The sequence below is a fragment of the Amblyomma mixtum genome, chromosome 2 (genome assembly GCF_055824585.1).
Source record: "Amblyomma mixtum isolate Tamu chromosome 2, ASM5582458v1, whole genome shotgun sequence".
In the NCBI taxonomy this organism is placed as follows: Eukaryota; Metazoa; Arthropoda; class Arachnida; order Ixodida; family Ixodidae; genus Amblyomma; species Amblyomma mixtum.
This window is the reverse complement of record NC_143013.1, coordinates 132,970,366-132,986,006: the sequence shown is the minus strand read 5'-3', so window position 1 is coordinate 132,986,006 and position 15,641 is coordinate 132,970,366. Positions and strand designations below refer to the sequence as shown.

The following is a 15,641-nucleotide window of genomic DNA, read 5'->3' as shown; positions in this document are numbered from 1 at the left end:
CAGGGCAATTAGTGCCGGCATGTCACCGAGGGACTGCAGGTAGAGCTCGAGGTGTGACCACTTTTTCCAAGATCTGAAACCCCTGCAGTTCCATTGGATGATGTGGGATTTTCAAGGTTTTTAGCATTCCTGTTAAATCTGCTAGCCATCTTGTTGTATTTATTAACGGGCGATCGGACTAGCTCTGGCCGGGAGCCGGCGCAACCCCAGTGAGGGGCCGCACCGGCTCACCGGCAGCCGACCCTGAACCGTGCTCCTCCGCTGCCTGGCGGGAGGATGTCTTACGTTTGAGGTGAGGGGATCCGCAGCTAGTGGCGTTCTTAATTTGGGTGCTGACCCAGGGCTGCACAGCTTTAAGGACCGAGTCAGTGACCTGGGCCATATGGTCGGGAAGTGCTTGCACAAAGGCCGCCTTTAACATGTCCTGGAAGGATTCGCGGACTGCTGACATGATCTGATTCATGAGGGCCACCACTTGCTCCTCCAGTTGCTCGGTTTGGCGCTGCAGGTCCTTGAGGCCGTCAACGCAACCAGCAGTGGAAACTGATCCAACTGCCGTGTCCCCAGTCTGCCTCAAGATGCTAGAGAGGCAGGATGTTACAGATGATCCGTCATCCTCATCCTCTGGCTCGGCTTCCTGAATTGGCTCGGATGACCCGGCGTGTTTGGCCTCTAATTCTTCAATTTTGCGCACTAGAATTTGGTTCTGGTGCCTGAGCTCCTCTACGTCCTGCTGTAGGGCGGTTTCGGTAGGGGAGGGACGGGTAGGGGGCCCGGAGACTGCCCTACTCCAACTGCTCACCTGTGGTTGGACGGGAGCCAAGGGCGGGAAGTCCCTGGCGTTGAGGACCGGGGGCACCGCCTGGGTCCCGGACTTGACAGGTTTCGATGGCCCGGTTTGGGCCTTGGGTTCCGGCTTAGCGGCTGGCACTTTCTTGACCTTGGGCGGAGGAGCCTGCTTGAGCCCCGTCTTTGTCTTCAGCTTGGATCCAGATGGGGAGCCCGGTCTGATGGCTTCCCGTAACCGCCCGGCACAGCCGGGAGCTCTGCTTGGGTGGCCGCCTCCGCAGATGAGGCAGCTCGGAACACAGTCATGTTCCGCTGGGCCGTCAGTAGTGGCACCAGGAACCTGGACTCCGCAGCATTTGCAGCGCCCCGGCTGCGGTCGCGGGCACGCATCGGCCCGATGGCCCACTGTGTCACAGCGGTGGCATGCAGGCACTGTCTTCTTGTACAGACGAACAGGGAGCCGTTTGTAGCTGTACAACACCGTCCATGACACCTTGGTCCCCGCGAAGGTGATCACCGCAACCGTGGTTCCCCCCAGCTTGCGCACAGACACCACATTTGGTTCCGCACTGAGTTTGCTTTTAACGGTTTCGGACGTTTCGTCCAGCGAGACAGTCACAATGCCCCGACAGAACGCACCGGAGAGTTTGGGGTGTCCCCGGAATGGTAGCTTGCAGTCCCGGACCGGCAGCACAATATCCTGGAGTAGCTTCTCAGTGGCGTCGACTGATCTGAGAGCACATACTAGCACATTTTGGTCCCAAATGGGCCACACCGCAAGTCCCGCATTTGCGTGGTCCCTGAGGATGCTGCGGATTGCAGTGCCGGCTTGTCCAGGACCAAAAGTTGCCTTGAGGTCAAGTATCTTTCGCAGTTTGAGCCCCACAATGGTCTCATCTTTTTCGATACGCGGCGTGTTTTGCGGCCGCCACCGGAGTTGCTTGGAGCGCTTCGAGGCTGCGTTCAGCGCACTCCCGCCCTGCGTATCTGCACAGCTAGCCCGGACCTGTTGCTGGGCGGCACCAGCACCGGCATCCCTCGATGCCGCCACTGCGTTCTTCTTTCCACACCACACGCGGACCATATCCTGGAGGTATTCGTCCTCTGTTGGTAGAGGCTCCTCAGCTTGAGTCGTATCCTTGGTTTGAGTCATGCCCATTCTTAAGATCTGCAAGGTCTGCGGGTCGTATCTGGTGACTTGAGTTGGAGCCGCCAGAACAAGGGTGGGATGTCACAGGAGGACAGGTGAAGCATATACAGTGTTAAAGGGCAGGCACGTACTGTGCTATTGTGGATTAGTGGACAGACGAGAACTAGGTGTAGAATTCCTCATCAATCGCGATATAGGTGGCAACAAAGAGGAATTCAATGTTCCAACTTTCTGCCGCCCCCTGCTACGTTTGCTTTCTCTTGGAGTCCACTCCGTTACCCTTAAAGACCAGCGGTTATCTTGCCTTCGCACTACATGCCCTGCCCAAGCCCATTTCTTCCTCCTGATTTCAACCAGAATGTTATTAACCTGCATTTGTTCCCTCGCCCACTCTGCCTGCTTCCGATCTCTTATCGTTACGCCAATCATTTTCCTTTCCATAGCTCACTGCGTTGTTCTTAACTTAAGCTGAACCCTCTTTGTTAGCCTCCACATTTCTGCCCCATAGGAGAGTACCGGTGGGATGCACCTGTTGTATACTTTTCTCTTGTGGGATATTGGTAAACTGCCATTTATGATCTCAGAGAACCTGCCATATGCGCTCCACCCCATTCTTATTTTTCTAGTTATTTCCCTCTCATGATCGAGATCAGCGGCCACTACCTGCCCTAAGTAGACATATTCGCTCACTACTTCCAGCACCTTGCTGCCAGTTGTGACCTGCTGTTCCTATGCGAGACTGTTGAACCTTACTGTAGTTTTGTGCATATTTGGCTTGGGCAGGCCATGTAATGCGAAGGCAAGACAACCGCTGGTCCTTAAGGGTAATGGAGTGGATTCCAAGAGGAGGCAAGCATAGCAGGGGGCGGCAGGAAGTTAGGTGGGCGGATGAGATTAAGAAGTTTGCGGGGATACGGTGGCTGCAACTGGCAAAGGACAGGGTTAATTGGAGAGACATGAGAGAGGCCTCTGCCCTGCAGTGGGCGTTGTCAGGCTAATGATGATGATGATGATTTTTTGACACATCGTTCTGCTCTCCCTTAAGGCTATGACACAATAGCGTTAATGTGTTACCGCCCATATATGCGGAATTAGTCATCCTCAACAGGAATCTATTATGAACAGATCCCTGGTTCCTGGCGCAGTGGTGCAGCGGTTAAGCGACCAGCCACTGCCCTGCAATGGGAGGCGTTGGCAACGGCGGGGCTTGTGCAACGTAGACTGCTCTCCCCGAGCAGCCTCTCACGACCAATCAATAATTTAACTGCCACCTGCCAAGGAGGTCAGTTTGCTCACAATCCGGTGGGCATGTTGTGATGATGCCACAATGTCACGTGACCAAGGTGGCCCACCCAGGTTGCTTCTCCAGGAATTTTTTGCTCACAGCGCTGCCGTTGCCACCGGATTTTCTGCAGAACGAGAGCCTTAATGCTCTTGCTGTAATAGGGGCTACAGTTTTGACACCTTCTAGCAGCAAAAAGGGAAGAAGTATCTGACTTGATTGTGATTTGTTTTGCTGGGGTTCAACGTCCCAAAGCAACTTAGGTTATGAGGGCGCCGTAGTGAAGGGCTCCGGATAATTTCGACCACCTGGGGTTCTTTAACGTGCACTGACATCGCACAGCACATGGGCCTCTAGAATTTCGCCTCCATCGAAATTCGGCCGCCGTGGCCGGGATCGAACCCGCGTCTTTCGGGCCAGCAGCCGAACGCTGTAACCGCTGAGCCACTGTGGCGGTTTGGAAGAAATGTTTGTTGCCAGGACTTGCGTAGAGGTGACTTGCGCGGTAGCTCCTGGATGATTGATCTATTAACTTTGAGTACAGAGCCGACTTGTTAGCTTTTAAAAATGAGTATGCAGATGTTTGCATGAGCAGCTGGTCGAACATGACATGATTTTCGTCGCTTTTTGCCCCAGTATTGGAAAGGTTGCTTCACCAAGAAAAGCATACCACTGTGGGACACCCATTTCTTTAAAATTTTTGCCTCAACATGGTGGTTATTTGCAGTTCAATAAGGTGCATTGTAGTAAGCCTCAATACAATAATTATTTGCTAAGCCACTGTGCCCAGTGCCCTGCCCGGCACCACTTCCGGAACAAAAGCCGAGCTCTCTAGGGCCAGTGGGCTGCGTGTTCGGATCCCTGTCTCAAGTCATGCTTCAACAGTGGTGTATATAACGCTATAATATAAAAGTAGTGCAAAACCAGGACGACGGACAAGAGGGGAGAGAACCCACACCCACAACACAGGCACTGTGTTGTGGGTGAGTGTTCTCTCCCCTTTTGTCCGTCGCCCTGGTTTTGCACTACTCTTGTGTAATGGATCAGTACCGACTTGCCCAGATTTCCACCCTGGTTACATAACACTATCTCTATACACATTCGGATCCCTTACCTCAACTGATGCTTCCTGTGGATGGCAGAGTAAACTACACCATCCGCCGGCATAAAATGCGGGTATCAGTATCACAAAGGATGCCGTGGTCATCAGCATTTACTTCACCACGATACCAACCACACAAGGATTGGCGGCAGACCCAAAAGATGCGGTTTTGACCCCTGCTGCAATGGCCGAATTTCGATGGAGGCAAGATTCTAGAGGTCCGTGTTCTGCGTGATCTCAGTGCACGGTAAAGAACTCCAGGCTTACTACAATGCACCTTATTGAACTGCAAATAACAACCATGTTGAGGCAAAAATTTTAAAGAAATGGGTGTCCCACAGTGGTATGCTTTTCTTGGTGAAGCAACCTTTCCAATACTGGGGCAAAAAGCGACGAAAATCATGTCATGTTCGACCAGCTGCTCATGCAAACATCTGCATACTCATTTTTAAAAGCTAACAAGTCGGCTCTGTACTCAAAGTTAATAGATCAATCATCCAGGAGCTACCGCGCAAGTCACCTCTACGCAAGTCCTGGCAACAAACATTTCTTCCAAACCGCCACGGTGGCTCAGCGGTTACAGCGTTCGGCTGCTGGCCCGAAAGACGCGGGTTCGATCCCGGCCACGGCGGCCGAATTTCGATGGAGGCAAGATTCTAGAGGTCCGTGTTCTGCGTGATCTCAGTGCACGGTAAAGAACTCCAGGTGGTCGAAATATCCGGAGCCCTTCACTACGGCGCCCTCATAACCTAAGTCGCTTTGGGACGTTAAACCCTCATAAACCAAACCAAACCGGAATGTGTCACTGCCAGAGAGCATAGGTCTGTAGGTTACAGACGTGGGGAACAAATTTTCATCTCTAATTACTGCTGGAGTGTTGCTGTGGTGCCGCAGTTGCAGGTAATGCAAAGCTAATCCCACCTGTAGCTCACAACAACCTCTACCCTTAAAGGGAAACTGCACAGGTTTTAGAAATCAACGAGCTTAAGAGGGTCGAATGTGTGAAATTTGCAGGTAAAGCATGCGAAGTCTTTTTGGGCTAGCACTTGAAATCGTGACGTAATCACCGATTAAAATCCGGACGCCCTTCGAGCCTCTCCGCAGTGCACCACGCAAAATGGGGGGTGCATGATGACGTCATCGAAGGTATCGGTGCATTTCCAACGCACAAACTCTGGCTTTGAATGAAAAAAAAAAAAACAACGCCACCGAAGGCAAACCCTGCCGAGAGTTGTTTGGCCAGCATCTAATGAGTCAGGGCAGGGTGTGGCTGACGACAGCGCTAATTTGAGATCATACCTTCCGTGACGTCACATTGAATTTCTCTGCACTCCTCTGGTGCACTGAGGAGAAGCGCAAATTTCAATCGTCGATCACGTCACTATTTTAAATGGCAGTCGAAAAACACTTGGCATGCTTTACCTGCAGCCTATATATATTTGAATCCTTGAATATCGCGACATTCTCAAAAAAGTGTTGGAGTTGCCCTTTAAGAGGTGCCCACCTGAGAAGGGGTCAACGGACTCCACCTGCGCCATGCGCGCAGTGGAGAGGACGATCTCGTCGAAGACCGGCACGCTGCCACCCACGAGACCCGTGTTGCCGCCCTGTGGGCAGACCGCCAGCCGACTGGCATGGCAGTGCTTCAGTATCGCGGACACCTCCTCGGTTGAGCGCGGCAGAAGGACTGCAGATGCTGAGCCTGCATGCACATCGGGGGTCACAATCAGTTTTTTTTTTCCTGTTGTTGTTAACAGAGAGCATGTGAATTCACAGAAGGAGGTGACAGGGCTGAATGGGGCTATTCTGAGAGGCATTTTAGAAAAAAAATAAAGAAGTGCAACACAGCGGCTGATAGCTAAACTATTGGGACAGAAGAAAGAAACATTAGTCAAAATACACGTAAGCAGTATTAAACAATAGGTCCTGTGGAATGCCACATACGAAAACATACGTGACATATTTGACTCGAGGTGTAGTCTAATATTGTATAGTGTTGTTTCTTTTCCTCGTTCATTTCTTCGGTATTGTGTACTGAGTTGCGTGTACTACAAGGAGGTTTTCTTTTTGACGAAGTGTATTATAAAACAAACTCCTGCTTAAGGCCTTGCAATAAAGCGAGCAGTCTTCTGTAAATAAAAATAAATAAATAAATCTGTTATGGATGAGAATTTCTTTCCGAACACCACAAGAGAAGAACTGGCTGTGTGATCAATGGCTGTACTCTGTGTTAACACTTTCACCGCCACTCCCTCTCGGGCTACCACATATGCACACCCCCTGCCTCTCCCGAGCTAACTCGTTTTGGCTTTTCAGCTCACCCCCTGCCGCTCCCGATAAGACTCGTGTAAAAATAAACGATGCAAACATGTAGCGCCATCTATGGAGAGACGCTATAAACTCATAGATCTTGTAGGGTAAATTTTACACAACAGATAGCGCGCATGTTTCCACATCTGAGTCGCTTCGTTTTGGTTTCCGCACAGCAGCCATGTGAGGCAATGTGCCACACTCGTCCGCGCTTTGACGGACGAAGAAATTCAAAACTGCTTGTGAATTCGGAGTCCAATGATAATGAGAACGAGGAAGGAGCCCACTTAAGTGCCTCGTCTAGTGATGACAGCGATGAAGTCCCCGTTCCGCCGAAAAATCCGCGTAAGAAGAGGAAATCCGACAGGCACGATTGGTGCTGGAAGATTTGATTCAGTACAACTAATATCTCTAAGATTATCCTGAATAAACATGTCTCCATGCCCTGCTGAGCATTTTAGTGCGTTACTAGCAAAACATTTCCAGGAAACTAACGTGCAAAAAAAACCCGGCAGGGTGTGTGCAGCTGTGAGTAAACAAACCTGGCAGTGAAAGGGTTAAAGGACAACAGATGCCTAATTTTATTGTGCATTTTCTTTCAAATGCTGCATTAGACATTAGAATACATAAATTACTGCGTGGTATTTGGTTACGGCAGCTAAATAATTTACAACTAAATTTCTTCTTTCATGCTGTTTCGGTTTCATGAACCGAACAACAACTGTGATGCGTAGTTGGCGTTTAGGTCACGTGATGCACTAGAAAAACTGCACTATAACTGCTGATACTTAATTTTAATTCATTACAGCACGTAAGCCAGCCTTTGCAAGTCCTGTAAATGACAAAAAAAAAGACCTATCAGCAATTATATAGACGATTTTTCGTGCCTCACGCGACCTAAACACCAACTACACGTCACAGCCATTGTCTGGCTGATGAAACCGAAACTGAAACAGCCTGAGAGAAGAAATCCAATTACAAATTATTAAGCGGCCGTAGGTGAATGTACCATGGGGTGCTCCATGTATAGCAATGTCTAACACATTGTTGGAAGAAGAAAACATGCAAGCAGAAATTTGGTGTCTATAGTCCTTTAAGGGGGGAAGCTGGTCTTAGGAAAAAAATTTTTGTTAATGAAGTCACAGTAATGAAATCTTCAAGAAACATGTATTTTTGCGTGCTGATTCCAAATAGGCAGTTTAATTTTATGTAAAACAAGTCCTTGTGCACTTATGTAATATGTTATTTAACTTCTTGCCGAGAGCTTTCCATAAATTTTGCACCAGGAAACTTGCTGGGACGTATGCCATTGGCTTGTCTTCACATCAAACTATGCACTAAGGGCAAAATTACTATCCTGCCTGTCATAGAATTTGAGTTACAGGGTTTTGAATCTGCCACTTCACAGACGGGAAGAAAGTGATGATTTCAAAATCCTATACCTCACCTTCTATAACAGGCAGGATGATAACTTTACCCTTACTGCATAGCTTGATGTCAAGAGAAACAAATGGCATGCAATCTAACAAGTTTCCTGCAGTAGAATTTCTTTCAAACTCTCGGCAAAAGTTACCTAGCATATTGTGTAAGTGCACAATGACTTGTTGTACATATAATTAAATTACATATTTGAAATCAGCACGCAAAAGTACATGTTCCCTGAAGATTTCATGGTTGTGACTTCATTAATAAATATTTATTTCCAAGACCCTCTTCTCCCCTTAAAGCAGTGCACTGGAACTGCTGACATCTGATATCCTGAAGACGGTCTACGATGATGAAAGATATTCCACAGCACACTTGCGAAACCCAACCATTTTCCATATGATCCATTTATTGTGAGCTGAACCTTCTGTGCACAAAGGGCAATGTTATATGACTTCAACCACATCTTGACATCATCGCATGGTGGGTAGCATTGAAATCTTTAACAACCTCACTCTGAGATTATTAAAAAAATTAAGGGTCTTATTAAGTATACTACCTTAAGTATACAGGGCGTATAGACCATGTCACCGACTGAGGCAAGGCAGGTGATATAAAATAAATAGCATTTTACATACTTGAAGCTTTTTGTAGCTTTCTATTAATTTGAAATGTTCAGCATATTGTGAACAAGAAGACGAAACTGGCAGTGGTGCGGGACGGAGAGCTTGCACTAGGCCAGTGGCCACTGAATCATATCACTGCCATCAGTCATCTAGTCTAAGTCTTTGGCTGGCTGCCAAGTAAAAAATATTAAAAAGGGCCTTTTCGTGCCCTTCTTCTGAAGCTAATGAATGGTAAATTTCTTGTCCACACAAAGAAACTGGACCAGAGAGGCAATATGCTCTTCACGCAGTCAATAAACCCACCATGTAAGCAGTGAATGCTGCAAATGCGTCACTTTGCAGTCTGCACCATTACTGGTAATTTCCTAGTTGAGTTTTCATAAAAGGCAGAGAATCTCACCACTCAGACATCATCATCATCATCAGCCTGACTACGCCCACTGCAGGGCAAAGGCCTCTCCCATGTCTCTCCAGTTAACCCTGTCCTATGCCAGTTGCGGCCACTGTATCCCTGCAAACTTCTTAATCTCATCTGCCCACCTAACATTCTGCCGCCCCCTGCTACGCTTGCCTTCTCTTGGAATCCACTCCGTTACCCTTAAGGACCAGAGGTTATCTTGCCTTCACATTACACGCTCTGCCGAAGCCCATTTCATCCCCTTGATCTCGACCAGGATGTCATTAACCCGCGTTTGTTCCCTCACCCACTCCACCTGCTTCCGATCTCTTAATGTCTTAATGTTACACCTATCATTTTCCTTTCCATCCCTCGCTGCGTTGTCTTTAACTTAAGCTGAACCCTCTTTGTTATAGCCTCCATGTTTCTGCCCCATAGGTGAGCACCGGTAAGATACAGCTGTTGTATTTATTTATTTATTTATTTACTTGAAATACTGCCAGTCTCTGGTTGAGACCTTAGCAGGTGGGCATTACATGTATAATACAGGGTAAAGGATAAACATTTCAAAAAGCGGCTGTGCAAAGGACAACAATAATCTAGACAATACATAGCTCAGAAAAACTGAAAAGAAGTTTGACAGATTTCCACAAGCAATCCAAAGAAAAAAGCGTGCTAGTTCAGAGACATAGACATAATATAAACATGGGCATAACACATCGTATACTCCTTGAAGTTGAAAAAAGCTTTCGAACCACAACTGTAGTTTTAAAACGCACCTTCTATTTCAGAACAAAAATTTGAAAATGAATCAGCGTTAGTTATAGATGCGTCTAGACGGTTCCATTCTCTTGTTGCTAGTGGGAAGAAAGAATCTTTGAAAGTGTTGCTGTGATAAGGATACTGAAGGAGAGGGGAACTGAGGTAAACTGCCATTCATGATCTGATAGAACCTGCCATGTGCGCTCCACCCCATTCTTATTCTTTGTGGGGACGCTTTCATCCCCTGCGTTCACTTTCCCGCATTGCACCCCCTACTGTAGTTAGCTCCTCCGCAATACACTCTTCTCAGTTGGGTTACTGTAACTAACAGGGGAGGGCGCTCGCGTCGCAGCGACACCAGCGCCACGGATGGCGTTTTGCTGCGCGCTCGCGGGGAGCGACGGGGTCTCTTCTCACTGGGACCGGGATGGCGAGTGGACGTTTCGCTCGCAGCTTCGCTCTTCGTCGGCGGGCGACCTCGTGTGGAAACATGTTCCCCTCAGCTCGTCCCGTCCGGTCTTGGAGCTTCCCTTTGCCCTAGCGTGGGCGAACGTTCGCTCGTAGCCGTGCTGGTGAGTCGGACATCCTCGATTCCTCAGTGTATTTTGTTGCTAGCTGGCGTTATTGTTGTTGCAGCAATAAATGCCTTGTTTGTGTCAGCCAGTGTGTCGTTCCTTTGTTCCCGCAGAGCAAGGCCCGCCGTGGTCGGCGTGCGCTCGGTAGCGTACGCAACCACGGGGTGGGGTCTGCGCGGCTTTGAACTGTGTCAGCCACGGTTAAACGGGGAGAACGTGTTTATCCCCCCTATTTTAAACCCCACATCTTCTAGTTATTTCCCTCTCATGATCCGGATCAGCTGTCACTACTTGCCCTAAATTTCATTTCCCATAGCGTTAATTGCGTTCAGCTGTCCCAGGAATTGCGAGGCTTCTCGCCGTCAACCTGTTGTGCATGCACCGAGGGTGACGGAGAAAAGTGTCGTTCAACACACACTCACCACGGCAGGTGCGCAGCCAATCGACGTTGTAGGCCTCTGTGTCTCCGGGGTCCGTGAGCACGGCAGAGGGGCCCAGCAGGCGTTCGAAGGTGGCCACATCCGCATCGCCCAGGGTGGCGTACGGGCCCCTGTGTTCCTGCACACGCTCACTGGATGCATGGCGCCGGCCCAGCTGGCTGCAGCGCCGTGCACACCGGGCCAGCATCACTCGCCAGTGGCAATCCCCCTGCTGCAAGGGGGGGTCTCCTTCAGTTCACAGCCCACTGGGGCGAGTGTGCTCGGCACAGGTCCCTGAAAAAGCACCCTGTCCTAGTTTGAGGTTCAAGTCAGTTCAACCCAGAACTGTTCACCCGCATTAACCCTTTCAGGCGCTTTGTACGCAATTGTGTAGACAACAAACTCATAGCGGTTCTTCTTCAGGTTACTAATAAGAAAGCACCACAAAGTTTTAATTACGCAATAAACAATCTTCCACTGCTACAGGTCAACGAATACAAATATCTTGGAGTCACCATTACAAATCGCTTTTCATGATTCAGCCACATTAACAACATTTGCTTGTCTGCTTCAAGAAATGTTGGCCTTCTAAGCCACAAGTGAAAACATGCTCCCTCTGAACTTAAACAACTTGCCTTCAACACACTAATTCGTCCAAAACTTGAGTATGCTTCTGTTGTATCCGATCCGTTCTTTAAAAAAGATATAGAGAAACTATAAAGAAAAAAGATATAAAGAAACTTTGTAAAGATATAAAGAAAAGCTCTCCGTTTCATTTTTAACGCTTATCATAGCTCTATCTCGCCATCCGTTCTGATGTCTACGAATAACATATCCACTCTAGAAAGAAGGAGAGCACTTGCAAGGCTTAAATGTCTGTACTCATTTTACTCTAGTCAATTTAATATTAATGCTGCTCCCTATATATCTTCCTGTTCTACACGACAGACACGCAATAGCAACAACCATAACCTTACCCCATACTTTGCACGCACAAATACGTTCAAAAACTCATTTTTTCCCCTGAACAATCACAACATGGAACTCACTGCCAGCAAATGTCTTTACGGCTCATGATGCCGCTGCTTTTGAAAAGAGTGTCTTACCGTATGTGTAAACTTAGCGATATCATTGCACTCTGCTTGGTTTCCTTTGTTTGTTGCCGGAACGGTGGATTTGCGTAGTGTTTGATATTATTTTTATTTTGAATGTTGCCTCCATGCTTGGTCTCCATGACTGCAGTATGTGTAAATAAATAAATAAATAAGTAAAAGAGACTACTGCACCTAGCAGTGATTTCATTGTTTCAGTCGAACTGAGCAGCCTTCTTGTCGCAAATAAGTTGGTTTTTTGAGCCATGTAGCGAACGCAGTAAATAATATTTCACGTAACAATGAGCCAGGTAGCACTTTATCCGCCATTTTTGGGCAGGCAGATTTCGCCGCGACTGAAGACATTGATTGTTTGTGCTCAATTTCGAGCGTAATTCTTCAAAACACAAAGTGATTCCATGATCCCTAGTGTGCTTACGTGACACACGAGAAGATTTCGATGTTACTGTTTCAAACAAATCTGATACTTTGTACGGGATTCTCCACATAGTCGTAAAAAGTTACCGACTGGTTTTTCATGCTCAAAAACTAACAAATTCCCTTTTTTGAGACCTAAATATACTACTTAGGTGAAAAAATAATTGATTTTAATCAAAACAAAAAGTGGAGCCTGAAAGGGTTAAGACCCTCTGCACGTGGATGCTCTGGCAATGGTGAGAAGAAGTAGTGGGGTGGAAGGTAGAAACATGAAAGTCTTCAGCACTGCTTTTAGTGGGGAAGATCCACTCCTCGAGTACTCAGTAACACACTTCTGGTGTAATGAAGCCCTAAAATGTACAGTGCACAGACAAGCACACAGTAGGGATAGAAAAAAAAAACATGCCTCTTCCCAGCCTCATATGACTCAGAACACTCTACAAGACTGTACACATGATTTTCTATAGTGTGTCAAACCTAAAACCTGTTTGCCAATGAGAACGCCAGGACAGGGCCCAGTCAGGAGGAGTACATTTCCCCTCTTTTTATCCTGCCTCAGAGCAACAAATCTGCACTACCTAAAAATAAAATATATGGTATGCAACACATCATCGTATGATCCAGCTAGCCCTTAGAATCAGTGTACTTGTTTGAGGTGGCACAGAACAGTAATTGCCATTACTTCATCCCCAAGGAAAGCAAAATGCAAAAGAGTGCCTCCATAAAGAGTAAGTCCGTAGATTTGCTTTTTTCATTCCAGAGCTAATTGATGGTTGCATTATCCATTCAGCCCAAAGTAGCCCCAGATACAGCTGTTTCAGTAAAACTTGCAGTGTTTCTGTGAAATGGATCCTCACGCGAACAAAGCTGAATGCGGTACTCTAACATGGCCATCCTTCGGCCATCCAAGCAGGAAACTTTCACTGCTGCTCTCATCGCCATGTTTGCATGCATGTAGTTGAGGCAGCTACTGGAACGGTCAGCAACGTACTTGCAGGTAGTCTAGACAGGTGCTGTTCAGTTTCACTGCATGCAGGTATCATGGGACATGATGCCTCCAACCACACTCACCACAGCAGTGGGACTCAGGATATCTCAGCACGCAATGTCAGCGGCCCTGTTCATGTAAACCTTCCAAGCACTGCAGCCAGAACAAGTGCACGCTCAGTACAAGCACTGTGCCAATCACTTGTCTCATAATATCTGCAGTCCAGTTTACTGTCGATGTCATTAGGACAGAAAGCTGGGCTAGATGGTGGTTCATTTTTGGTTAAAAAGACTAGCACTTAGGACAGGGACGAAGTGCTCGTCTGTTTTTTTTTTCCTGTTTCTTCACCCCCGTCCTAAGCGCTAGTTTTTTAACTACTGCAGATGCTGCCTTGCATGGTCACAAATGTTGCTTAAGCGAAACAGCCAGGCTCTGTATATTCATGCAAATATACAAGTATATTCACATTACAATAACAAGTACAAAGCAGAGGTGATCTCAGAGTGGGACCTTTGAGCTACGAGCACAGACAATATCATGATACACAAAACTGTAGCTCCAGCGAAATTATGTTGCCTGACACATAACATCTTTTTTCACCATGCCCCTTGCTGACATCAGAAACATGTCCAGGTCCTCCTGTCGACAACGGCTATGGGTGAGGAATGCCTCTTGCTAAATAAGCGCTGCAGTTGAGGTCACCATCTGATGCTTTTCACAATGCACAGAGAATTGTGAGATGCTAGCTTTTGCCTGAGCCACGGGTCACTTTTGGACTAGAACCATTCTGAAGCCTACACTGCCGAACTATAATGAAATAATGGATATAACGAAGGAATGATGATTCCCCTTGGAAGCTTGGCCAACATGAGCTATAATGAAGCTACCGCTATAACGAAGTAATCGCCGGGGGCCCCTTCAACATCGTTATAACGAGGTTCAACTGTATAATATCAGGAACTTATGAAATTTGAACAAGAGAACTGAAGTGGCAACACAAGAACACAAACACATTAGCTCCTAGAGAGGAAATACAAGTCAGGTTGATTAACACTTACAAATGACAGCCTTCAAGACTTCGAAGTGAAATTAGCCTGCATTAGTATTGGGCTTCCCTGGCTAAGATCTCCTTTTTATGTTCGCATTTCAGTTGTTGTTTATAGAACATACACATGCTTGCTTATATATCTGGGCAAACATGCTTAATAATTTTGATGCCTCATCATTCAGCATATCTGCCCGTGGATTCATCCTTATGAAAATGAACAAATGCATATCATTCTATCTTAAACAATTAAAAAAAGCATCGCAAACGCGGATTCTGACGACCAACTAGCTTAATATGCGCATGATTTGTCAGCTACGCTTTTCGAACTTTAGGCTCTATGTCTTCATGCTTTATCATGTCTCCCCTGATAAGCGGCTTCCGACTTGACAGGGCATATGTCCACTCCGTCTTCCTTCGGTGCTTCGCTTGTCGCACGCGCGTCGTTGCTTGAAGCACATTTTAAACACCACGTGGCTATCTCAAGCTAAGAGATAGCGTTCGCGACTTCCTGACCAGATGCGACGAAACACGACCAAGCGCCGGTTTCGCGGAGCAGCTCCACGTACCGTGCGCAGCCGGATTTATCCTCTCCCGGCCAAGCCTCTCTCCGACAGCGGCCTGTGACACGAAGCACGGGAAGGCGGTGGTTCACTGCAGCAGCAGCTGCGATATCCGAAACTTCGCGCGGTGAGAAGATTGCTGCACCTATCGTCAGGCATCAGCCACGAAATTCCGCACGCGCGGAGTCGGCCAGACACCAGTAGACGGGCATATCACGACACAGCTGGTATTGCCAGCAAGGCGGCACAAATCGGCAACGGGTGCAGCACGGCAACTACAGAAACAGCGCGCCGCACCACATGTGATTCAACAGCTGATCGCACCAAAAAACATACCGTCACTCAATCACCCAGATGCGGCCTTTGCACCTTGCTCCGGTTTGTGGCGCCACATTTAATGATGATGATATTGAACCGCGGGGAATTCAAAAACTTCTAAAATTACATGCAGTGTCGAAAGGGAGGTTTAGCCGTCAACCTGGCGGTACTCAACCCGACTCAAGTCGACCAGAGAGCGAAAGGTATCCTATAACGAAATTACGTCTCCATATAAACAGAACAGACAAATATTCCCCACACCACGCAAATCATTGAGCAAAAAACCGCAACAAGTCTGCTGGTGGCAACTCCAGACAGACACATTCTTTAACCTGTAAGTACTTGTATTCAAATTGGCTCC

At 47.5% G+C, this 15,641-nt stretch overlaps 1 protein-coding gene across 5 annotated transcripts in view; it reads right to left on the bottom strand.

The window, feature by feature from the left end:
* Nucleotides 1–15,368, bottom strand: part of D2hgdh (D-2-hydroxyglutaric acid dehydrogenase) — a 49,932-nt gene extending 34,564 nt beyond the window's left edge. The window contains exons 1-3 of one of the 5 annotated variants that reach the window (XM_089572558.1): nt 15,299–15,368; nt 10,841–11,069; nt 5,828–6,025 (exon numbers count right to left, since the gene is read on the bottom strand). In XM_089572558.1, the coding sequence (XP_089428684.1) occupies nt 5,828–6,025; nt 10,841–11,045 (403 nt within the window). In that variant the 5' untranslated portion in view covers nt 11,046–11,069; nt 15,299–15,368. The other 4 variants (XM_089572554.1, XM_089572556.1, XM_089572555.1 and 1 more) reach the window with 4 other exon arrangements.
* Nucleotides 15,369–15,641: the final 273 nt, after the last annotated feature.